The sequence below is a fragment of the Sus scrofa genome, chromosome 6, assembly GCF_054392235.1.
Source record: "Sus scrofa isolate SSC_HxYL_T2T_F1_AM1 chromosome 6, Sscrofa_HxYL_maternal_Yorkshire_Landrace_v2.0, whole genome shotgun sequence".
Lineage (NCBI taxonomy): Eukaryota > Metazoa > Chordata > Mammalia > Artiodactyla > Suidae > Sus > Sus scrofa.
The window spans coordinates 138,954,349-138,980,363 of NC_139388.1; the positions used below are offsets into that span (position 1 = coordinate 138,954,349).

General features: G+C 35.1%; 1 protein-coding gene across 2 annotated transcripts in view; it reads left to right on the forward strand.

Annotated features, from left to right (window-relative positions):
- The window catches only part of ADGRL4 (adhesion G protein-coupled receptor L4), a 100,103-nt gene that overhangs the window by 62,993 nt on the left and 11,095 nt on the right, over nt 1-26,015 (forward strand). The window contains exons 8-14 of one of the 2 annotated variants that reach the window (XM_005665361.4): nt 228-344; nt 4,090-4,295; nt 9,341-9,514; nt 11,212-11,415; nt 13,735-13,955; nt 14,085-14,151; nt 24,428-25,291. In XM_005665361.4, the coding sequence (XP_005665418.2) occupies nt 228-344; nt 4,090-4,295; nt 9,341-9,514; nt 11,212-11,415; nt 13,735-13,955; nt 14,085-14,151; nt 24,428-24,433 (995 nt within the window). In that variant the 3' untranslated portion in view covers nt 24,434-25,291. Of the gene's footprint in view, nt 1-227; nt 345-4,089; nt 4,296-9,340; nt 9,515-11,211; nt 11,416-13,734; nt 13,956-14,084; nt 14,152-24,427; nt 25,292-26,015 lie in introns of those variants that run through there. The other variant, XM_005665360.4, reaches the window with a different exon arrangement.

Here is a 26,015-nt window from a genome sequence, read left to right on the forward strand (position 1 = left end):
TAATTCAATAAATTTAGAATTAAACTGTGAATGCTACAATGAAATAAAAAAAATGGAGTCAGATTTTTAAATACAAATTAGAATGTCCAAGTATCATGTTCAGATCGTGTTCATTTTACCTACCATAATTAAGAAATTGAAATGCAATAATGATGGATGAAATTGTCTCTAAATACATTGATTAAACTAATTTTAGAGAATTCATGATTTTCCTGGTTTTGTTTCAGCTCTCAAAGCTTTCTTTTTTGATTCATATCACATGAAACATATTCATCCCCATATGAATGTAGATGGAGATGATATAAGGATATTTCCAAAGAGAAAAGCTGCATATAATTCAAATGGTAAGACTTTGACAATCTTATATACAATATTTCAATGTTTTCCAGTACTTACCATACATTTGATTGTATCATGTTTGTGTAGATAACATGTGTGGTTTTCTATAGAAAAATGTTTTATGTTTATATGCAGAAGTTCCATATTTGTACTTGAGGTTTTTCATTTATGATATAAATACCTGCAAAGAATTTTAGCTAATGATATCTAGACCCTTCTTGTCTTGCCTCCACCTCTGTAACTATCTAATATTGTTACAATTCCAAAAGTAATATACAGAGTAACTGTGATTTTATTCCTCATTTTGCTGCAGTTAATGTAATTATCATAGAGTTCTTTGAATAGTTCTTCCTCAGTAATTCTTCATATTCCTCATTGTGAAACTGAATTTGTGATTGTGTGAGGAGGACAGAAAGAGTGTGTTCAAAAAGAAAGTTATTGTTTAGGTTTGGCTTTCTCTTCCACTTGTCATTTCTTAGTCTTTGTACAGTAACTCTGCAATGAAACTAAAGGCAGAATTTCTTAAGAAATGGAATCTGAGAATGCTAGTAATTAACAGGTAACTTTAAGATTATCTAACCTAATTTCCTCATTTCATAGATTATGAAACTAAGGCACAAGAAGTTAACAGACTTGCCTCTTTGTACATCAACAGATAATACAGAACTAAGACTTGAAGGGAAGGAGTTAACAAAGAAACCAGCCCTCATCAGCTTTTCCTTGTCACCTAACCACAGGCAAACTAGCAGCTGCTATTTTAATTTAACTATTTATCTGCTCTTTTAGAGCAATGCACTTAGGAAAAAAAAAAAACTCTGCTAGTAATAGAATTGTTGTTCCCATATAGGTCAAAATATATTACCTAGGGAAAACAATGAATTATAATTTTTCTCAAAACATGTTTGAGTGGTCATATGTGGAAATTAAAAATATGCAATAACACACGTCTTTTTATAGACATCATCTCATTAAAATATGTTGTTTTTATTGTTAAAAGAGCATGTCGTACATTTATTCTCAGAAGAATATTTTTTTTATTTTTATGGTGCTAATATGTAAAATTTTTCTAATCTACTGATATTATCCCCTCCATTCTTTCTTGTCATTTTGTATTCCAAAGTAAGAAACAGATGGCCATAAAAAGCAAAAATAACTCAGCCATACTGCCATTGAACCCATGGTTCTTAGCCTATTGCATCATATTCTAATTAACCAAGCACAAATATAATATTTAGGAGCAAATCCAAAGAATGTGTTAAACTCTTGTATTTTCAAAGACAATTTGAGTAGTGTTTAGAAGTTGAGAATAAAGACATTGAAAATACTTATCATAGTGACAGATGATGAAATTGTCATGGAATTAATATCACGAAGAGATCCTGTCTGAGTGTATGGTAGTTTTGTTGCATTTCATAATCATGCATGCAAACTCTGACATTTTGAAGGGGACAGTAATATCAGCTCTCAAGAAAGCAGAGGAAGAAAATTTGTTTTCCTCAAGGTTGAATCTTAAAAATAAGGGCAAGTCTAACAAAGTGATCAAACCCACTCAGTGATGTCTACATGTGATTATTCATTTATGGACTAAATCCATTAATAAAAACATGCATTAGTTAAGAGCTGCATAGTGTCATTAGTAGGGAAAATAAGGGAGGCATAGATGGATTTGTAATCTTTTTGATTGGGCTGCATTTTAGTCCTATCATTAGTGAATGAACCCCTAGTTTACTGAAAATAGGTACCGATCAGATAAGAGTTAAAAGCCAGACTGCATTAAGAATTACTGAGAAATCATGGCAATTAAGAGGTTCTAGATGATAAGAATGAACAAATACTGAAATGATATTCAGAAAAAAAAATAGTTAAAAAGGGATTTTGGACCATTCTTATTCTTATTATTCAATCTCCTTTTACCCAAAATCAAAAATTGATATTAAATAAATATTTTTAGAAAGGATAGGAGAGGTTAATAGATTTTTTTTGTAATCCATGTTATCTTTTTGGTTCTGGATTTGATTTTGAACCATCCCCAACTACAACCTCTGTAGTTGCTGTTGCATGAACTGGTTCATCATCTAGGTCAAGTTGAGCTAAGAGGTTTCTAGATTCTGCTTCAGGCCTTGGTCTGTCCATAGCAAATGCAGCACTAGCTGTCATCTCCTGGAGTCATCATAATATCACCAGCACAACCATGTTATACTAACATTATTTCTTTGCTGTAAATTTTCCAGGCTGGCAGCTTAGGAAAACATCTAATGTATATGAATTTCAGCAAACCTCTTAGCAGTGTCTTGTGCCTTTTTAGCTTAAGACAGAAAGCATGTGAGTTTTCTGGTGGCTCTGCAGGTTAAGGACACAGCATCGCTGCTGTGGTTCAGGTCATTGCTATAGCATGGGTTCAACCCCTAACCCAGGAACCTCTGCATGCTGTGGGTATGGCCCAGAAAAAAAAAAATAGAAAATATGAATAATGATAAATTTTCGCAGCTTCTAGCTTATATAACCATATCCAAAGAAGATTATTTGTTAGTGTAATTTTGTGATGTAGAGGGTTCCAGCTTTGTTTTTGATGACATTATCAACATTTGTATTAATGATTTTAATTTATGCTCATCAAAAATTTGAGGGAACAAATGAATATGATAGAGTTCTTTCTAAGTTGTCCAAGTATCTAAAGCAAATATACAATGCTTCTAGGTAATAATTATAATGATAATCATATTAATATAGTGATCTTAAATTTTACAGAAGACTCTCTTACGTTTACTTTGGTTTCCACCTTATCCTAGTAAATGTCCAGGAGGAGAATCACTACCATCCTGTTATACGTGAGAAAACTCAAGGTTATGCGGGGAAACATAAACAGGAGCAGTGACTAAAATCAGAGCTTCTGATTCCAAGAGTAAATTCTGAATCTCAGTTCCTCAATTTACCGTCCATAATTCTGTACAGAAAATAGAGAAGGAATGTGACCTGAGTGGCAACAGGAATTTTAAAAGATAATAGATGTCGATGTTGAGTTGTTCACAGACTTAATATCAGTGATGTGAGCTGCTACAGAAACAAGGCGATTTGTGATCCATTAATATAGGTGTAGCATCCATGCTAAGGGGAAAATAGTCATGTGATGTCTGTCCTGATCAGGTAACATTTTTCATAATGGGTTATGTGCTGATGTGCTGCATTTGGGGAGTGTCAGGGATGTGATAAGTGGCTGCCTCAAAAGGCAATAAATTCCGTACCCTGAGACTGCATTAACGATGTGTCATCAATTTAAATAGGAAACATTTCAGTGGGCATGAGGGTGAACTCAGTGGCAACTCACAACTCTTTCCCTTCTAAACTTCCCTAATACTGTAAATCTGTGATAATTTTCTCCCAGTATCTTTCTAATCCATATATTTGCACAGCAAAGTAATAAGTCAAAATTTCATTTCAATAAAATTTCGCTTTACACCTTGCTTCTTAACATTGGATGTAAATTTATTTAACACTGTTTTTCTCCTGAATACAATTTGTGCCAAGGGGATGCTACAGTCCAAGATCAGTTTCAGGGTCCTAGAGGTCAGAGAATTTGTCTTAATATTGTTTGATAGTGTAAACATAGATATATATTATGACCCACATTTTAGTATCTGGGTATTTGTGTAACTACCTTAAAGATTTTGTCTGGTCACTTTTTATGTTTAAGAGCTTAAATACATTTTTGTTTTATGAGAATTTCACTGAATATACTTGTTTGACTGACAGGCAATGTTGCCGTTGCATTTTTACATTATAAGAGCATTGGCCCTTTGTTTTCATCATCCGACAACTTCTTATTGGAACCTCAAAGTTATGATGAAGCTGAAGAGGATGGAAGAGTCATCTCTTCAGTAATTTCAGTCTCAATTAGCTCAAACCCACCCACACTGTATGAACTTGAAAAAATAACATTTACATTAAGTCACGTAAAGGTAAGTTGTGTTTCTGGTGACTATTATGATGGCGAAGCATTCAAAGAAGTTAGCCTTTTTCGTGGTGTCTCTTTAATTGTATGTGAGTTCTTAAGTTTGAAAATACTGATGCAAAATTAAAAGAGTAATTGCTTTCAGCTAATTATTCTATAAAATATTTTTGTAATTTTAGTTCTCTTTAAACTTTCTATTAAATACCAAACAATTTTACATATTGATTCTCTGAGATTAAGCTATATTTTAGTTTTATTTTTAAGCACATTGTTCATTTTGGAATTCTCCATACCTTTGAGGAAGAAATATAAAAAAGTATCAAAGATATAAATGTTACTTATGTAATGAGGGGGTGTTTGTTTACTAAATATCATTTAAAATCATATGTTCAGGGGTTTGGGTGCTGATTAAAATAAAATCATAAAGTTTATAGTATTTCATAAATAAATAATCTGAGATCATTTTACTCTTTTATTTTTATTCTAAATCTTTTTTCAAACCCATACATAATTAAAACCATAAAATAAAAAACATTATTAGAAATAACCAAGTGTTTAGATTTTTTATAGACCTAGAAGTGAGCAGGGAAACTCGAAATCATATTGTTTGCTACATTTTTAGGGTTGATGGTTTCTTGGGCTTTCAATTCAATTTCAATCCTAGTACATAATTAAAGTGCCTCAGAAGTTCCATTTGGAGACCCTTGAAGCTGGGCAATAGTATTTGCATCTTTATGGGAAACAGGGGACTAAAAGAACATACAGTCAGCCCTATATATTCACAGGTCCCACATCCATTAATTCTCTCAAACACAGATTGAAAGTATTCAAGGAAAAAAATTCCAGAAAGTTCCAAAAGGCAAAACTTGGATCCCATTTTATTCTTTAGTAAAATAGAAGCTCTCTCATATAAAACACCTTCCTCGTCCTGATTCCCTGATAATTAAAAAAAAAATTGGGGGTATAGTTTATTTATAATGTATTAGCTTTAGGTTTACAGCAAAGCGAATCAGTTATATGAGTACACATACATATTCTTTTTCCCATATAGATTATTATAGAACATTGAACACACCTCCCTGTGCCATGCAGTAGATCCCTGTTAGTTAACTACCCTATATATAGTAGTATGCACATGCCAACCCCATCAGCCCATTGTATCCCCCCTTGGTTTCCTCTTGGGTAACCCCAAGTTTGACCTCAAAACCTTTGAGTCTGTTTCTGTCCTACAAACAAGTTATTTTGTATCATTTTTATTAGATTCCACATATAAGTGACAAATCGTATTTGTCTTTCTCTTGTCTGACTTATTTCACTCAGTATGATAATCTCTAGGTCCATTCATGTTGCTGCAAATGGCATTATTTCATTTTTTTATGGCTGAGTAATATTCCATTGTACAGATCCTGATAATTTATTTACACCTTTACCAACTAACCTATGTTTATTACTTTAGAGGAATATTAATCATATTGTTATAGTAATATATATATATAATAATTATAATAATAATAGTAGCAACCAATACTTTAATAATGCTAATATAGAACAAGGCTCTCTTCTCAATTATTTTGCTTTTAAAAAGCTCATTTAATTCACACAAGAACCCTATGAGTTATGTACCATTATCTCCATTTCACAGAGAAGGAAACTGAGAGATTAAATAACCTGACTGCAGTCACTGAACTGGTAGAACAAGCTACCAGCTGATAGAACAAGGTTTCATACCCATTGAATCTTTCTCCAGAATCCATGCTTCCAGCAGCTAAGCTGCTCTCCTGCTCCATGCTATTCTCCGAATCCCTCCCTAGAAACTGTTCTGTGTCTATTACTTTACCTCTCGGGGACCTCTCCACATTTTGGTGCCAGTATCTCATCTAACAAGTAGCCTCAAGTTTCTACCAAGAAGGGAAATCATTTTCCATTGACCCTCTATCTCCCTCACCCACAACCAATAACTCTTTCTATTTCAAGCTTTTTTAAAAAATAGGTATTATTTATTGACTTCTATGTATAGGAAATGTGGATTTAGTTTTCGTACACACACTTCCCCTGTGATACACACTCCCCCAGCTATCCATCCTCCCATATGTCACCAGATTTTTGGTGGAAAAATCAAAATTAAAAAGTCACAGCTGAATAAAGAGTCTGAACCATTTCTCTCGTATTAACAAATTCCTCTAATTTAGCTTGCTTAGATATCTGTTTATCCATTACCAATTCATTCCCAATCTTTCTGATAGCATTATAAATCTCCTTGTAGAACATTCAAATGTATAGGATTATCGTCTAATTTAATGTTCTAGAGACATCCTTTTTAGGCCTCTGTGCATTCGATCCTATCTAGATGGTCTACCCTTTGCCTACTATACAGCTTTCAGCCTGAACATCCTTGTCACATCATCCTGCACAATCAAGTCTCCTCTTTGCTGTGTCAGATTCAATGTTTTCTTAACCTAGTGTTTCCTCTTTCTTGATTTATTTCTGTATTTTGGTGGAACATTCTCCAGTGGCTCTTGAGAAAAAATGCCCAGGAAGTCCATGTTTTGAGCTCTTGTGTTATCTTATTAGATAAGTATGTATATTTCTGTCTTATCCTTGCACTTGTTAGATGAATTCCATGGTATAGAGTTATAAATTGAGCATATTTTTCACTTCAGAATTTTCTAGACCTTGTTCATTATTTTCTAGCTTTCCAGGTTAACCTGGAGAAATCAAATGCAATTAATATTTTACTAAAATTTGCATTCTTTTGCATGTTCTCTCTCAAATTTTTGAGATCTTCATTCTCAGAATTCTAATCAAAATTGAATCTTGCTGTGGATCTTTCTTCATTAATTGCACTAAGCACTATATCAGTCTGTTCATTCTGAAAATGTGTGGCCTCAAATTTTAGGGAATTTTCTATTATTATTTGTTTAGTAAATTCTTCCTCTCCAGTGTCTCTGATCTCTTCTCTTGTTGTTCCTGTTGTTTCTATATTAGACTCCCAAGCTAAATCTCTTAATTTTTTTCTTTTTATGTTTTCTTTTCCATTTTTAATTTCTTTTCTTCTGCTAACATGTTTTATTTCTACTTCATACTTAATGATAATAGAAAATCCTTATTATTTTTTAATTCTGCTTTTATTTCATGGGTGTAGTATCTCTCTGGGTTATTATTTATATCCAAAAAAAACCCCAAAACAAAAACAAAACACTGTTTTGTGCTCCCTGCATTATGTTGCTCCGATTGCCTCTGTTGGGCTTGTTGGCTTTCGTTCTCTGTCTTTGATGCTAGAGTGTGTCCTCAGAGGTCCATTGGCTCATGGCTGTCCATTCATATCTAATAATGAGGTATTTGAAAGATGGTTGTGTGTTCAGGTGGCTTATGGCAGTGGTGTGCTTCACTGGAGGATTTTCATCAGGCTGGTTACTGGCTGTTTCACTGGAAGATCCTGAAGATCACCACCTAAAAGTCATTGCTCTCAGACTTTAGCTTCCCAGAAACCTTTTAGTCCCATGCCTAAAGACAGAAGTGTGCTTCAAGAATTGGGAGAGTGAAGAGAATGGGATGGACAGTGGGGCTCAGCAATGCACACAGACCCTCAGATAGTCCCAGGCTTTTTGAATGATAAAAAACACGCTCAGCTGACCCTGGTTCCCCAATTTTAGAGTCCTTCTGGCTCCTTTAGCTTACCTGTTTTGTTTGTTTGTTTGCAAGAATGGGATTGGGCATTTTCCTGGCTGTGTTAGGGGAACTGGATGCAGAGTTTCAATTTTCTTAAAAAAAATTTCTCGTCACCTCTCCCATTTTAGTCAATCACTATCTTCCCAGACCTATTCCAGTCAAATTCACCAGTGCTCCAGCTGTTGATGCAAGTGTTGGGTTTTGTATATAGGCCATTAAAACAATTGTTTAATTGTATTAAAATCATCTGGGTTTCTGTCATCTTTGAGGGAAGGTGCTTTACCTTTTCATCTGAGACTCCCTGGCTCTTAGCACAGTGCCCATTGCATGTTTGAGACTCAACTAAAATTTTTCTTTAATGAACAGTTGTCTGAAGATTTGGATTTGACTCCGTGTTACTTATCAAGAATTGATCTTGGGTTTTTTTTTTTTTTAACATCTTTTCATCTCAGCACAATACCCACCTCATAGAACTCTTGAGGATCAAATTTAAAAAGTAGATGAGAAATCACCTGGTTAACTATAAGTTGTTGTAAATAGTTTTTATTTCTACAAGATATAATCATAGGCTGTACAACATTCTATAAACAAATTATTAAATCTTATAGTGCATTATTGTGTTACAATTAGTTAATATATAAGGAGAACTCTGCTCCTTATTGAACAACCATCCTGCAGTCTATTTGATCAGCCCCTGCCTAACTCTGATCTTATCCTCCCTACTCTACCTCATTCATTGCTGGAACTACACTGGCTTCTAGATGTTTCTGGAAGACCCCCATTGGGTCTCACTTCAGAGCTTTTCCATCTTCCATTCCAAATGTCTGGAACTGCCTGTTCCCAAGTCTTTAGGTCTCACTCTGTCACTTAATTGAAGTATTTTCTCAAACATCTTCCCCTGAGAAAAGCCTCCTCAGATTACTTCTGTTCTCCTTTCCCTGGTTTATTTTTGTTTGTTTAATAATTTCTCATCTCCTCATTAGAATGTAAAGTCAACAGTGCAAACACTTTTCTATTTTGTTCAGTGTTACATTTTTAGCACCTGGATAAATAACTAATATCTAGTGCATAGTCAATAAACATTTATTGAAGATAATATGATATGTCGTGTACCATTCTAAATGGCATACATGATCTCAATTGATAATAATTCTCAAAACAATTTTGTGACACAGTACTGGTAAGATAGAGCTTGGTTGCAGGATATTCTTCAGTTCTTTCACACAACAGCAGCACTCATTTATTAGCATTGCTTTTAAGCTTCACTTTTTAGTCATGGTTTTAATTATATTGATAGGAAAAATGTATTTTAAATATAATAGAAATGATACCATATGTATAACTTTTTCTCTTTTTTCCATCAGTAAAATGTCTCTTTTTCAGACTGCAGATAAGGATAGTAGTCGGTGTGCATTTTGGAACTACCTACCTGACACCATGAATGGAAGCTGGTCCTCAGAGGGCTGTGAGCTGATGTACTCCAATGAGACCCACACCTCATGCCGCTGTAATCACCTGACACATTTTGCAATTTTGATGTCTTCTGGTTCTTCCGTTGTAAGGCAACTTTCCAATTCATACTTATAAATTTTTTTGCTCTTTTTTTAAAGGACCACACTCGTGCCCATGGAAGTTCCCAGGCTAGAGGTCGAATTGGAGCTGTAGCCGATGGCCTACACCACAGCCACAACAACACCAGATCCAAGCCACATCTGTGACCTACACTACAGCTCACAGCAACGCCAGATCCTTAACCCATTGAGGGAGGCCAGGGATCAAACCCCCATCCTCATGGATACTGGTCAGATTAATTTCCACTGAGCCATGATGGGAACTCCCTGTCTTTTTTTTTTTTTTTAATAAATCTATTTTTCCTCCTTTTTTATATAATTCAACACAATGATTTTACATACTTTCTTTGGGTATATACAGTATTTTTAATTTATTTCTACAGTCTCAACATTACCTTTTAGTCTTTCTTTTCCTGCCTGCCTTCTATGACATACATAGTCTGGATTTTTGGTTATTTTTAGTTCAAGACTTAACTAGTATATAATATACATGAAGTATATGTTAAATATCTATCCATTGACTCAGCTTTTAATACTGCTTTTGAGGACCATGTATATATTTTGATGTACATGGACTTTAAGGGCTTTTGCCTTTGTATCAGAAGTTTATTTTTACCCACGATAAATGTATTAAAAATCTTTCAGGAGTTCCTGTTGTGGTTCAGTGCTAATGAACCCAACTAGTATCCATGAGGACATGGGTTCCATCCCTGGTCCCTGGCCCCACTCAGTGGGTTAGGGATCCAGTGTTGCCATGAGCTGAGGTGTAGGTGGCAGATGCTTCTCAGATCTGGCGTTGCTGTGGCTGTGGCATAGGCTGGCAGCTTACAGCCCCTATTCAACCCCTAACCTGGGAATTTCCATATGCCATTCATGTGGCCCTAAAAAAAAAATTTATACCTGGTCAATAAGTATTAGCACATTTATAACTAATACCATGTCTTAATAATGTAGAACCCCACAAGGTTTTTATACACGAAAATCTCTCTAAAGTGAGTAATTTCATTATGTGTGTTGTACACCAGCAATATCTTCCTTTTACATTGTGTATTTTTAATTTTATATCCATATATCACAATCTTCATTAAATTACAGGTTTATTTCCATGCTTACTTAGAATCCATCGCACATATAACATGACCAAATAAATCTGCCCAAACATAATGTCAGTGATAAAGATGAATTTTTTTTTCTGAATGCTCAGTAAGCAAAAATGTCCCTATTCTGTATATTAAACCATTTGGTTAGAATTAAACCATTTCTGATACCTTTGTTTAATGTTTTTAAATGAATTGCTGCATAGAAATAAGACTCGTTCTTACCACTAATAAATCTGCTTTAATTAACCATTTTCACATTACGGTAATGAATTGCCTTTCTAATATCATGAAGCTGATGATGATAACATTGTTAAACCATACACTAATATATACTATGCCTAGAAAAAAAATCGCTAATTACAGAACTGTTAAGGTGCTACATGATTTATATCAGATTTCTCTGAATATTGAGCTTTTTCAAAAGTACAAAATTTTTCTCATCTAAATGCACATTTGTATTTTTACATTTTATGAACAGCTTGATTAATGTTTCACCAAAAAAAGGAAGTTCATTATATGTTGTAGTTCCTTTGACAAGCTCCTGAGTTATTCTCTTAACTGCTGTATTATTATTTTCCCTTAGGGTATTAAAGATTATAATACTCTTACAAGGATCACTCAACTAGGAATAATTATTTCACTGATTTGCCTTGCCATATGCATTTTTACCTTCTGGTTCTTCAGTGAAATTCAAAGCACCAGGACAACAATTCACAAAAATCTCTGCTGTAGCCTATTCCTTGCAGAATTTGTTTTTCTTGTGGGGATCAATACAAATACTAATAAGGTAAGTTGATCTCCTTTCCCCGCTATCTTTATTTTCTAAGTTTTGACTCTCCTAAGTATATATATCATAGAAACATGACTTATAAGTAAGGGCTTACAGGGCAAACACACTATTTTGTTCCAAGTCTTTTCCATGTTTGATAATGCTAACATATTTAAGCAATTTGCTCATCAATTCCATTAACCACAGTGTCCATCATGCTGAACTGGGAAAACTTGGCAACAAACTGAAGAAATAACCTTTTTTAATTTTATTTTGTTTTATTTTTACATGGTCGTTAAACAAAAACAGAGGAGAGCGGGAGAATTTGAAAGAACGTTTCTCTCATCCCGGGGAGTGAACACAAAAGCGGCTAAGATTCGTAGACTGAAATATGACAAATTAGCTCAATCTAGAAACTGCACTTTTCTAACCAATTTCCACTATTATCGATCTAGAGCCTTCCTGAATAGTTCCCATATTCTCTGAGTCTGGGTGTTTCTGGAAGCAGGCACTAAAGTGAGATAAAAGATGCAATAAATTTATTAGGTGAAATGGCTGTGAAAGAAAATGGGAAGAGAGAGTCTTGGAGAGTCCTCAGACCAGGATGCAGGTCTGACCCTGAGTTAAGGAAAGAGAGGAGAAAGGATGAGTGGGTAGAAGCACTTTACAGGGTAGTGCATTTCTAAGGAAAGGTCAGCGTGATTGTCAAGGAGTCTTTGCAGCGGACCCTGAGTCGGAGTCACAAGGCCAGTATCGCGAGAGCAGGCAAGTCTCGCTGTCTTCGGTCAGTGGCTGGCAGCAGCCATCGGAAGCACAAGCACAGCAGTGGCCTTCCTGGGGCAATAGGTGCATCGGGCTCTGCGTTTGGAGACTGGAGAAGTGCAGGCTTATGGCCACAAAAGATGAAATTGCCTCCTTATTTCCATTCTTATTAGTAATCTTTCAAGTACTGAGACAAACCTTCAGTTACCAAGGTTTTCTTCTGAAGTAGATGCCGCCAGGCACCTATTTTAAATAGTATACGGTGGGCTATAAACGCTGTATCTGTTTTTGTTTGGCTTGCAGTGGTATTCATAACACCTTCCAATTTTGTGTACCCTTCACTATCCTGCAATGCCTAACTCCTCCTTCGGTTTCATTCCACTGTCATCCTCACCATGAAACCGTTCCGTATACTGTTTATTTTCAATTCTATTTTCCCTGTCAAATTCTTCCTATTTTCAAGCCATATTTCAAATCTCACTGCAGATCACTATCCTCAACCTTATATAGTACAGTTTTAGTAGGTAATATCATTATTCTTGAATTATACTTTTATTAAGTGCAATAGGTATATGTTATTATGTTATTATGTTATCTCTCCTGTAAAAGATTGTTTGTTCTGTCAGTTCAGAAGTATGCAACTACTTTGGTTTCTATTATTACTTATAAGCCTAACTCTAGTTCTAAGTGTGAAATTAATACTAATAAATAGTATTTAACTGAAATCCATCTGAAATTTACTTGGTAAATCTTACAACTTACAGTGATTCTAAATATATATATATATATATATATATATATATTTTTTTTTTTTTTTGTCTTTTGTCTTTTTTTGTTGTTGTTGTTGTTGCTATTTCTTGGGCCGCTCCCGCGGCATATGGAGGTTCCCAGGCTAGGGGTTGAATCGGAGCTGTAGCCACCGGCCTACGCCAGAGACACAGCAACGCGGGATCCGAGCCGCGTCTGCAACCTACACCACAGCTCACGGCAACGCCGGATCGTTAACCCACTGAGCAAGGGCAGGGATCGAACCCGCAACCTCATGGTTCCTAGTCGGATTCGTTAACCACTGCGCCACGACGGGAACTCCTAAATGTATATTTTTTGTAAAGTATATCATCATTTGTCTGTTTTGTAAATTCAGTATTTTAAATTAATCAAGATACTGGATATGTTTCATTTAACACAGTATTAGCAGTAATTTTCATTCTTTGAGCATGAATAAAATAAAGCCATCTCCAAAACAGAAATCATCTCAAATCATAACTAAAGTCACTGGAATAATCATGGTTTACGTATGACTAATCCACAATTTATAAATGTATAAAACATAGACCTCTCTGGATAAGAATAGCAACTTAATTCTATCACAGGATTGGCGAAACTTTCACATTAATAAAGCACAGCTCTTTTAAATCGAGGGAAGTGATAAAAATTAAAAAACTGGCGGTTAACAAGGATATTTAATGTGACCAAGCATTGTATAAAATGGCCCGATTTCTGGAGAAAGTCAGGATTATATGTTATGGTAATGTTGAGCATTGCTTATGGTTTCTTTCTTTCTTTGCTCTGTAGCTCTTTTGTTCAATCATCGCAGGGCTGCTGCATTACTTCTTCTTAGCTGCCTTTGCATGGATGTGCATTGAAGGCATCCACCTCTACCTCATTGTGGTAGGAGTCATCTACAACAAGGGATTTTTGCACAAGAACTTTTATATCTTTGGCTATCTCAGCCCAGCTGTGGTAGTTGGATTTTCAGCATCATTAGGTTACAGATATTATGGCACCACCAAAGTGTAAGTTGAGATGATCTCATAAATATTTGAAATGGAAATCTAAATCATCTTTGCATATCATTGACAATTTTGCTTTGTTGCAGTACCTACAAACGTATTTACAGATTTTATCTCTTCTTTACTTTTCAGATGTTGGCTTAGCACAGAAAACAATTTTATTTGGAGTTTTATAGGACCAGCATGTCTGATCATTCTTGTAAGTATATTTAAAATTGTGGTTAGAATTCAAAAAGTTATGACTTAAGGGTGCTTAAAATTCTCAGCCTCAGGCATTACTTTGGCAGGGAAAACAATTTTGAGCAATTGACAGTTTCTCATTTATTAGCATTTTACATGTATTGAATCACCATTGAGAAAAAAACATATACCTTTTCAGTTCACAGCTTTTACAATTCTTTTGCCCCTCTTGGGAGGATGTATTTTTGCATTATATGCAGGAAAAGCATTTTTCACATATCAGTTGTATCTCAGTGTACTTCAGTACTGAGAGTGTACCAACCAGCTGATAATCTGGCATTTCAGATGTTTACGTTATTTAATCTTTTATCGATGATCAGTGATCTTTGAAGATTAGACTGTCATCTTTATAGTTTTATCATCCTCATGTACCCTGTCATCATGAAAGTGATTTTAAACTAAATTGCGACATCAGAGACAAGAACCCACTATTTCCCATGAGCAGACAAGTCATATATTGATAGCCCTATTTCAGCTGGGAAGAAAGCCTTTTAATTCTTATTGGAAGTGGTTTCAAACCTACAAATTTGGCAGCCATTCTATGTTCCATTCCAAATAAAGACACTTTTATATGTCTCCAGAGCATTTCTAAGTGCTATAAGTTTTCAAAGCCATTGTGAATATGATATTCTGTCGATGAAACTGGGAGTCTGACAAGGCTCTACAGTAGAATGAATTGTCCGTGAAGGCATTGTGACAATATTTTGGACAACTTTATCTGTATCTTTTGACCAAAAGCTAGCTATCTTTTTGAATTTGTTTTTCTCTTTCTCTGTCCCTGTGTGTTGTTATGGTTTTGAGGAAGCTGCTAAGTGGGGAAAGACCTGAAATGCAAAGCAGAAAATTTCATCGAGGCTTAATTTTTAATGGTGTGGGTGAAATAAAGTGCATTCAGAGATGGTATTTCCCTAATCATTGCAGAAAACTGTTTATAATTCTCCTAATGAGCCTAGTAATATAAAAAGAAACCATTTGCAAGATTTCACCTAAAACAACTTCAGAGTTAGGGTATTTAGAATTAAATATTCAAATCACGTGAGAATAGAGACTGAACATGTCTTATTCATATATTTTCATGCATTGCCCTGAAAATTTTGTGTGAAGCCACTACCTACCTATGTATTCTAGTTTTGCTGATTCCTCATTGATACTGTTTTGTACAAGCGAAAGTTCTGTGCATCCGTAAATTCTTATAGTTTAAATGAAGTGGTGAGCTAGAAATTTCCTGATAACAGAGAAAAATAGGAGCATATTTCTCTACAGTAAGAAGCGAGAAATGTTCCCTGAAATTATTTTTTTTTTTACTTTTGCTTCTATAAGGGAAAAGATAATTTTGGATTATCTTAGAATAAGGTGGGCAGACTTTAGATGGGCTTATCTACAAACGAGTCCCATAAACATTCCCAGAAGCCTAAATGAACAACAACACACTGTCCTAATCTGGAATTAATATTAGTTATGGTTTAGGTATGATGATCATTCCATTCAACTAGAGGGTTAGGCTACTTAAGAAATGCATAAGGCCCCTCAGTTTGACCCTAAAACTGAATACTGCTTATCTTTTTTGTATCTTTAGAAACAGTAGAAATTCTTTAAATAATTATTGAATGGAAGCAAATTCCATTGCTCTGGTTATCCTTGGCATTATGTGCTAATGCCAGCATATTTTTGTTGTTGTTCTTAACTGTTATTATTATTATTGTTATTGTTATTCAGCTGTTTGATACAACATTAAGTAAAACTTTTCCTGTTGGCGCAGAATAATATTGAGTTAAAACACAAAGTGAGGAGTTCCCATTGTGGCTTAGCAGAAACAAATCCGATTAGTATCCATGAGGATGTAGGTTCGATCCCTGGCCTCTCTCAGTGGGTTAAGGATCCGACATTGCTGTGAGCTGTGGTGTAGGTCACAGATGCAGCTCAGATCCCGAGTTGCTGTGGCTATGGTGTAGACCAGCAGCTGCAGCTCCGATTTGACGGCTGGCCAGGGAACTTCCATGTGCCACAAGAGCAGCCCTAGAAAGAAAATACTAAATAAATAAATAGAAAGAGGTATTGAGCACCCAACATTTGAAAAAGAGCCACCAATAGTTTGGGCCAGACACTTCTCTGGGGTCTTACAAAGAGACGGCAGAACCAGCTGTAGCCCAGTAAGAGGACCAGAGGGGAAGAGCTAAGAGGGTCGTGGCTCAGAGTTAGGAGTCTCTTGTCTTTGAGGGAGTGCATTGTTCTCTATGAAAAGCTTTTCCTTAACCTGCCAGTGAGGAAAAAAGATAAGTGCTCCCCCATCTCCTTAAAGACAAGTTATGGAGGAGTACTCCCACAGGTTTGCAGAGAATGGAAACAGAACTAGTCAGTGTGAAACACTCATCCTGATCCCAGATGGAATGCCAATTTGCCTGTGGAATTGTCCTGTCTCCTTGATATACAAGAGCAGAGTATGAGCAAATTTTTATGATATCCTGACATATGTCCCCTGACTTTGGGTCAGATGCCAGCAGAGCGCCTAGATTTGCTTTTAGTTTCCTATAGGCTGCATGCTTCTTGAACTGTCCCCTTGACATCAGGGAGGAAGAGGGTTATTATAGAGTGTACCTAGGAATAAAATGATGAGGGGAACACGCAGAAGTGTCAGCTATCCTATAAGCACAGGAAACTTAGAGAAGTGAAGAAAAGTTGTAGAGCTGCCCAGAAGGTTGCCAGATCAAGTGAATCAAATAGAAGTGTCGAATGGTGGCATGGCTGACCCTCTCTGAAAAATAGAAAAGGACAAGATGGAAGTAAAATAGCTACCCTAAGAAAATCACATGCCATATAAGTGGCCATCACATAAGTCAAGATTACCAGCAGTAATAAACATCAGTTAAACCAAAGTGATGTCATGAAGCTCTCTCCATCACAAGGAGTAATCAGACCCTCCCAGCCCCCAGCAGCAGAGGAGCTGAGCTTTGTCCATGGAGGAACATATCCTAGAACCAACCATCCAACCCCCACACTTGTCTGCACAGATTTACTGAATTGAAAAGCATCAACCTATGTTTGGAGATATTCTGGTAGGTAAAGATGCCAGGCCATGTTATTTAATTCACCATGGTTGAAGTGGTCTGGGCATGGTGGGAGAACAAAGGAAATAGAAGAATTATCCCCTGCCCAATTGCTTCTCGAAAGCACGGCAAACAAATGACAAAGAATGTCATCTAATCAAATATAAGTGATACTGGTGAGATGTGGGAGATCAAAACAGGCTGGAAGTCATCACTGAGATGAGGAACAGAGAAGATATCGAATCCTCAATAATTATCTGTGTATTTTAATTGATCCACTAATAAAGGCCATGGAAATAAATGAGGCAAGAAAAAACACCCTTTGATCTTTCTTAAGCTACCTGACAGTTCTGTGTTCTGGATTCCTCACATGTAAAATGAAAATAATGAGAGCAGCCCAACCCAACAAAGATGTGGTAAAAGAATTTTTTTTTTTTTTTAGAAAAAGCATCTATTCTTTAAAAATTAAAAAAGGAAAGTACACAAAAATTTGAAGGGCAATCTTTGGCTGTCTTAGCTTCACCTTTTGTATTAAAAATTATATCAAAGCACTAATTTTAAAACCATAATTTGCACAACAAAAATTTGTGTGTGTCTGTGTGAAAAGCATAAGTGTATGTGTATAAAGCATAAGTCCTAATTTTATTATTTTTATTTTTTGCTTTTTAGGGCCACACCCACAGCATATGGAGGTTCCCAGGCTAAGGGTTAAATCAGAGCTACAGCTGCCCATCTATGCCAGAGCCACAGCAACGCAGGATCCAAGCTGTGTCTGGGACCTACACCGCAGCTCACGGGCAACACCAGATCCTTAACCCACTGAGTGAGGCCTGGGATCGAATCCACCACCTCATGGTTCCTAGTCACATTCATTTCCACTGCACCACAACAGGAACTCCCTAATTTTTAAAATATTAGTGAAGATGTGACAGCATTTGTTTAATTATAGCAAGATGTGATTATATGTGCTTGTTACTTCATGGAAGTAACGTGTGTCTCTAGTACACTTTGCTGGAAAAGTTAAATGAAAAGAAACAAAGTGTGAAATATCTTAAAGAAAAGCAATAGAAATTTAATAGACTATATAGTGTTTATTTTCCAGAATAAAGATAAAACAGAAGTGAGCCTTCAGATCTAAGTAGATAATCAGTCGTGGCTGTTATGCCTGGCTTTAACTGAGGGGTAAGATAGCTTTTACAGTTTTCTCTGAACAAATCTGAGAAGACTCGTACACTGAGAAGACAAGTCTATAGAACAACTGGCAGTGGCTTTAATTCTTACATGGAATCCTTGTATTTCTTCAATGAAGTTAAGACTATTTCCCAGTGAATGCTCTTTGCTTGTTTTTATGAATGGAGCCCTGGGGCATATCTGGTTTGGGGTTACAATGATAATACCTTTAAGAGAATATGTAAATGCGTAAGAACTGAGTTCAGCATTGATAGCTTCTTTTACCCCAGGTATGTTGTTTCAAAGAAACTTTCAAGCTTTGAATCTACTCTGATAAGTGTTAACTACTTCGGTATTTGAGCAGCAACATATTCTGCATTGATCAAATGAAAGTACCCTCGGGTGTTGGCTCACTAATATTAAAGATCTCTTAGAATTCTGAGGTATGAACCAGTGACCCCACTGATTCTATCTATGAATCAGTACATTTAGAATGTTAAGATTATAACTATACATCAAAAGGCCCAGCCATGCTTTGGAAAGTTTGAGCCATACAAGAAAGAGATTTCGAAATCTTTGTAAAGCAAGCTGCAAACTGCAGATAATTTCCATAATTTATTTCTTTCTTCAATATTTTTAATCTTTAATGCTGAATTATTTCAACTAAAACTGTGCAAATGATTAAAGTACACAAATATAAAGAAGAGTTTGTGAAAATAATATAACTTTTAAGTAGAAATTGAAGTTTCCCATAGACATGTTCAGTGTTGAAAAATTTAATTTGCTTGACTGAGGCACATACTAATTAAAGTGGGTCCAATTAAGGCATTTTATTTTTTTTTTTAAATGAGAGCTTTCATTTGAATTTAAATCACAACTCTTATAACTGGGTGTTTCTGTATTGCTACTTTGCCGAGAATTCCACTCAGTTTTTTGTGGTGGTCTCCTCAAATTGTTCTGTAATTATGTCTACAATCTCTTAGTTCACTTTTCACAGGAAATACCTATTAAAACCTATTCAAAAATGAATTCCTTACATAACCCTTATAAGACAGAGCATGTCTATGTATACTAGCTGTCATTTAATATATTCTTATTACATTTTTTTAATTTCACAAATTGCCTAAGCTTGAAAGAAATGCAAATATCACAACTATGGAAAGTAAAAAGTGAATGTTTCAAAACATACATCATATTCTTCATGACTGACTACTCTTTTTCTTAATATTTGCTCTGTATTTTTCCTGACGTTTGGTATGTGTGCACACACATACACACAGAGATATATATAGACTGTATGCATATATGTATATATAAATGTAAGCAAGAAATTTGATTATAAATTCAAATGATCTGAATTACATATAACCTGCAATATATCATATTTATCTTCCTTGTTAGGATATATAATTCTACCATTTTTTAATCTTTACATGTTATGAGGATCCTCTAATTTAAACATTTCCTTATTGATGAACATTTAATTTGTTTCCTATATTTCTTTATTACAAATGATGCTGCACCAAGAATCGTCATTTCAGTACACTTACATATAGTTATTATTTAAATGTGTTAGGAAGTTCTTCTTAGCAGTATCATGTAAGTACAAGAAATATAGTCAGTAATATCATAATAACTTTGTATGGTGCATAAGGTATAAAGATATCAAATCGCTGTGTTGTACACCAGAAACTAATGTAGCATTGTAAATCAACTAAATTTCAGAACTTCAGTTTTTTTAAAAAAAAGTACAAATGGAAGTAGAGGCAGATTTTTAAATTTACAAATTGCCTCCAAAACATTTACTTCAATTGACTCTTCCATCAGCAATATAGGACAATGTCCATTTCCCAACAATTTTGCCAACACTATATATTGTCACCTGCTGTGTTTTGTCTAATGGCTAAATTGGAATTTATAAACCAAAAGGAAAAATTATGATAGACCAAGATTCTGAAACATCACTTAGGACCAAATCTTTGTTGTGGGGGCCTGTGCTATCTGGAAGTTTAGCAGCATCTCTGGCTTCCACTCACCAGATCCCAGTAGCACCATTGCCACCATCACCACCTAGATACAACAACCAAAATTGTCTGCAGACACAATCAAATCTCTTATGGGGGCAACATTCCCAATTCTCTTGATTGGGAGCTGCTCATGGAGAGTCGGATATACAATATCTTTTATAAGAGTGCATTTGCAGCTTTCTTTAAATGGCATAAATCTAAGAAAAAGAATTAAAGTCATAGCTTGGGCAGTGTCCTTTAGATGACCCCACTGAAGCTTTATTAGAAACAGTATTCATTGCAAATTTTAAATGTTATGTACAACAGCATCAACATTTTAATAACATGTTTTAATTTAATGGCAGCCTATTTGTTAGATGCTTCTTTTAGTGACCTCTGTGGTTCAAGGCACTTTAATACTCTAACCTTTTCTCCATATTGTGTATTAATAAGAATTTTGGTGCTGATAACATTTAGCTATTCTTTTCATATTATTCTGCCCTTCTTGAAACAGGTAGCTGGAATTTTAAAAAGAGAAAGTGGAGTTAAAAAAACTTAAATAATACATTTGTAGTTTTCAATGTATTCCCATTCGTTGGAGTTATAGTCTTACTGGAAATACTTCATAGATAATCTCCTTGGGACTTCTACTAGAAAATTTCATAAAAATTGAATAACTTCATAGAAATTAGAGATCCTCCCCCCAGAAAAAACATTGAACAAAATCCCTTGGGTCTCTCAAACTCAATTAGAAAAAACCAACCAAGGTGAAGTTCATTCATCACTGGTATTTTCTTATAAATGCAGCTTTAGAGTGAGGGATATTAGAAAATGAAATGGAGAGAAGGGAATCATTAGGGATATTGGTAGAGCAAAATAGTCGTTAGAATTATTATTCACTTTACATTTGTATAGTCTTTTAATCTTTACAAAACCCTTTTAGCATCTCAGTTAATCCTCACAAAAGCTTCGGGAATACATCAAAATTAAGATAGTAATAGCATTTAATTAAGGATAATGTGTTACTAGATTTTCACTAGATCTAGTAACTATAATCTTGACTTATCTCTTTATAAGTACCTGTGGGGGTTAGGCTATTTATAACTTTTTAAAGAAGTTCCTTAAGAAGAATTGTTACACTAAAGCAAATTATGTATGTTCTTATGAAGGCTTCAAGCTTCTACTCACAAGGAATACATAAAAATCATTAAACTTGGCTGAGAGCACACTACATATTCTGGTCATTCTTCTAATTCTGATCATCCTCTGAGTGTAACAGTGTCCTTACCCCGAAGCTGATCTATAAGAGTGAGCCTTTCTTTGAGTCAGTCTGTGCTATCCTTTGCTGAGCTCTTATTCAACACATGGGAAAATATTTAATCTTCCCTATAAGTATTTACCATGCCCCTCTGTCCCCTTCAGTAGTCTCTGCAAAATATAAAGTATTTATTCTGAGAGAATGGACTATTTGTGTGGCTTTGTCTTGACTTCTGTTTCTCATATAAAAGTGTTGTGTCTAGTTTCAGGGCTTCCCAAGAAAGGAACATTTAGAATTCCTTCTGATGAAAAAGAAAAAAAAAAAAAAAAGCCTCCTGATGGTATCTATTCAAAATGAAAACCCAAGTTGTTCAGTGTTAGGGCACAGCCTTTATTCCGTAGAGATTAATTCACCTTCATTTGGGTAAGAGTCACCATTTTGAATGTATTTTAAGTAAGTGGAAACTTATTTTAAGGCTTAGAGACCTTAGGCAGTTTACTCTGGATCAGCCAGCTACTGAGTGGGAGAGGGAAGCTCATGCTTTCCAAGTTCACATCCTGTGCTGTTCCATCTTTCCTTGCACAAGAAATTGGAAGGAGTAGGTCTCTGTCAGTTCCGAGGAAAACTTGTCCTCCATCATCCAGATTCCACCAACGGTTTCAGTCGCTGGTTTGAGAGACCCAGCAACTGCATACCTTCTAATCATTATTCATGAACTTTCAGGCCTTTGTTTTATATAGCGCAGATGTCAAAAGAAATCACTTTCCATCTTGTCAAACATGAGGGAAATATTGTCTAATGCAGATGTTCCTCCCCCCCCCATTTGTGTTGCTTTGTCTAAATACTTGGCAAGCGTATCTAACAACTAACCAAAATATACTACCCGAAACCTGACTATGTCAGTCTCTGGATCAATATGTGGAATACAGAGAGTCTAGATGTTAACTTTTCTTTTAACTGATATTCATCCGTAAGTACTTTTCAGTGCCTTGCCTGACATTTCATTGCTCAAATTCCTTTTTTCATTTTCTCTCAAGAAAAAGCTGAAAGGTAAATTTGTTGTCACAGCCACTTTTAATTGTCCTTATTTCCATCCTTCTAATTAGGAGATTTCTTTTCTTTAGAAAAAATAATTTGTTCTTTTTTCTTTTTGAAAAATCTGTGTGATTTTTTTTAACTGAACTACTCTATCAATATAGGTAGTATTAAAATAAAAGTTTGAAAAGAAAAAAATCTGGAAGAAAAAATAGGCACAGTATTCTGAATCCTTCAGAATAGGTCAAAATTTTATGAAGTATTAAAGCCCTAAATAAGGCTGTGCTAGGACCTGGGAAGATCTAAGTGAAATAACATTGTATCAAACATCGTATCAGGTGGGCATGTATAAACAAACAACTGCATGACAGCACTTTGATAAGCTTGAGGTAACATTTTGGAAAAGCAAATCCAAACATTTCTTCACCCACTGTTTGCATCTTTCTTGGCTTTACATTGCTCTTGGTGTCAAGTCTAAAACCTCTAACAAAGCTGATGATAAGAGTGACCTATTCATGTATTTATCATCAAAGTCAAGTCCTTTCTCAAAATGAGATGTAGGCAATAAAAACACTTCAAATCAGCTCTGTTCCAAAAACTATTTTCAAAAGTAATTTTTTCTATGGAGTAAAATTATTTGGAGTAGAGCACTACGTGCTGACAGTGATAAACATTTTGAATCCTTCTTCTGTTGTCCCTGATAGCCAAGGAGGTAATGGTGCCTGACCACTTGGACCTGAGCATATTTGTGTGAAGGGGGATGCTTACCCCGTATCTGGATAGGGTCTGGAAAGAAAGGCAGGATATTGCTGGTTGTCTTCCATATTCAGGTACATTTGAAAGTCAGAATGGCCACTGCATATGTGACTCTCAGACCTTTCCCCAGGAGCCATGACAGAAGCTAGGAGTGGAGCTTACCAAACTTACCTTAATAAGACTAAACGAATAAAAGACTCGAGTAAATTCTAAACTGAGCTGAACACTGGGCAACAGAAGTAACAAATGCTAGGCCCCAGCACATGGGGGTAAAGAGGACACTTGCCCTCGGAGGCATTGCGTGTGTTCTGGCCCCTGTCTGCTCAGCAGCCTCATCTCACACAACTCGCCCGTGGGTTTTTGTGTTGGGATAACATTGGCTGCTTTAGTTTCTCAGAGGTTCTGTGTACCTTCCCATCTCAGCACCTCTACACAAAACACTTCTTATAGCCTTCCTCTGGCTGTCTTTCATCCAGTTAACTCCTCTCAGGTATCAATTAGACACCACTTTCGAGGAAAGTTCTTCCCTAACTCACTGGTCTATAATCAATCTGTTTGGTATAAGCCTACATAGAAGTCCTTTTTTTTTTTTTTCTTTTTGAAGACTTTCCTCCATTTATAATTACACAGACATTAGCTTGAATGACCAATTAATAACTAATTCATATCTGTCCCCCAGGAGACCATAAGCTCTTGGAGAGTTAAACTTTACAGATTTTCTCCCACTATAGTATCCTTGAGGTTGGCCAAGTAGTAGTCACTCAAGTAATATTGTTGTATGAATAAATGAATGATGCACCAAGTACAGTAGTTAGTCAAAAGTGTTAATTCTTTTCCCCAAAGGAAATTTAAAGAAAGAAAACATCATCATGGAAATGGGATTATTTTGAGAGGACTCTCAGAAGAAATAACATATGAAGCATTTGTTATAACTTAGCACTTTTATTTTATTTCTTTTCACCTTAGGAATAATGGCTGCATCCATTTGTCTACCTGGATCTGTCTTCTATGGCATGCTTTCACTAGGAATTCTAACATTGGCATTTCGGTTTAACTGCATAAAACAAGGTCCCAAACAGATGATATCAGAGTTTTTCACAAGCAGTGGGATCGGTAAAAAGTACCTGTCATGGAGTCCTTTCCAGTCGCAGGATCTCTGATATGTACATGAGGATAAGGATGCCGATTCTATAAATGGAGTTACCATTAAAAGAAAAAAAAAGAAAAAAGAAACGGAATTAAAAGAATCATCCTTTAAAAGTTAAAAAGGGAAAATTTTTTTAAATTTGGGGAATAATCCTACATCATTCTTCTATTTTTACCTTTTAAATTGGTGATAACTTTAGATACATCTTTGAATTTAATTGTATGAGTTCTGTCTTAGGTGCTCAGTAACAGTCAAATGATTTATATCAGTTTATATCACTTTTCTAACTGTTATTAACCTCTGTCCTCATTTTACACAGCAAGTATATACAAGGAACATTTTTCCTCATTTGTATTGTAACAAAAGAGATTCCGTCACTCAGCTTTCATTGTCTGTCACATGAAATCCAGCAATTGCTGTACTTTTAACATAGATTTTCTCCTTCATCTTTATTCCTTTTCTAGTATATTGCTATGGCTTATAACCATCTACAGTTAGAACAAAACAAAACAAAAAAAATAAGCTCAGGAAATTCACTTATATCTGTAGAGGTCACTGTTCTTCATGTTTATAAATGTCTACTTCTCCTCACCTTTTAATTCTGTTTGGCGACAAGTAAATTATTCTTTCAAACTTTGAAAAAAAGTCAGCTATTAAAATATTCCAAGTGGAAACATTAAAAATATGAAGCGTGATTTTTTTTAATTCTTAAGGTGATGATATATTTCCATGGGATTTTAGCCATAATAAAATAGAGCAGTTACATAACTATTACCTCAAGGGATATGGGAAGCCTTTTTTTTCCTAATGAGGCAGTATTCTGCCCACTTGTTGATTAAGACTTTTGTTGTGGCCTGGGTGCCCAAGTCTGATTAAGTGTCCTCAGATGTGAAAATTATTCAGAAGCTATGAAGGCACAGGTTTTATAAAAACCACAGGATGCCCAGTCTACTTTGAATATCAGATAACAGCAAATTAATTTTTAAGTGTAAGTATGTTCCCCAATATCGTATGGAACATACTTATACTAAAAAATTTATTTATTTATCTGAAATTCAAATTTAACTGCCCTCCTCTATTTTTTATTTACTAACCTGGCAATATTATGAGAAGGGCCAAGAATGGTAAGTACTATAATGAAGAAAATGTGACAGGTACTTGAAAGTACAAACTGCTTTTATGACTTGCTGGAGAGGAAGTCATTGACAATCTATAAACATGTCTTGATCTTTTTATTTTAGGAAACACAGGAGCAGAATCCACAAATAATAAATGTTTTTATGTAATTGATTATCCACCATATACTTAGAACATCAATAATAAATATGAATTATTTATAATAATTTATAAATTAAATTTTAATTTATTTAAAATAAATAAGTTAGTATTTATTTTAAACTAGATTTA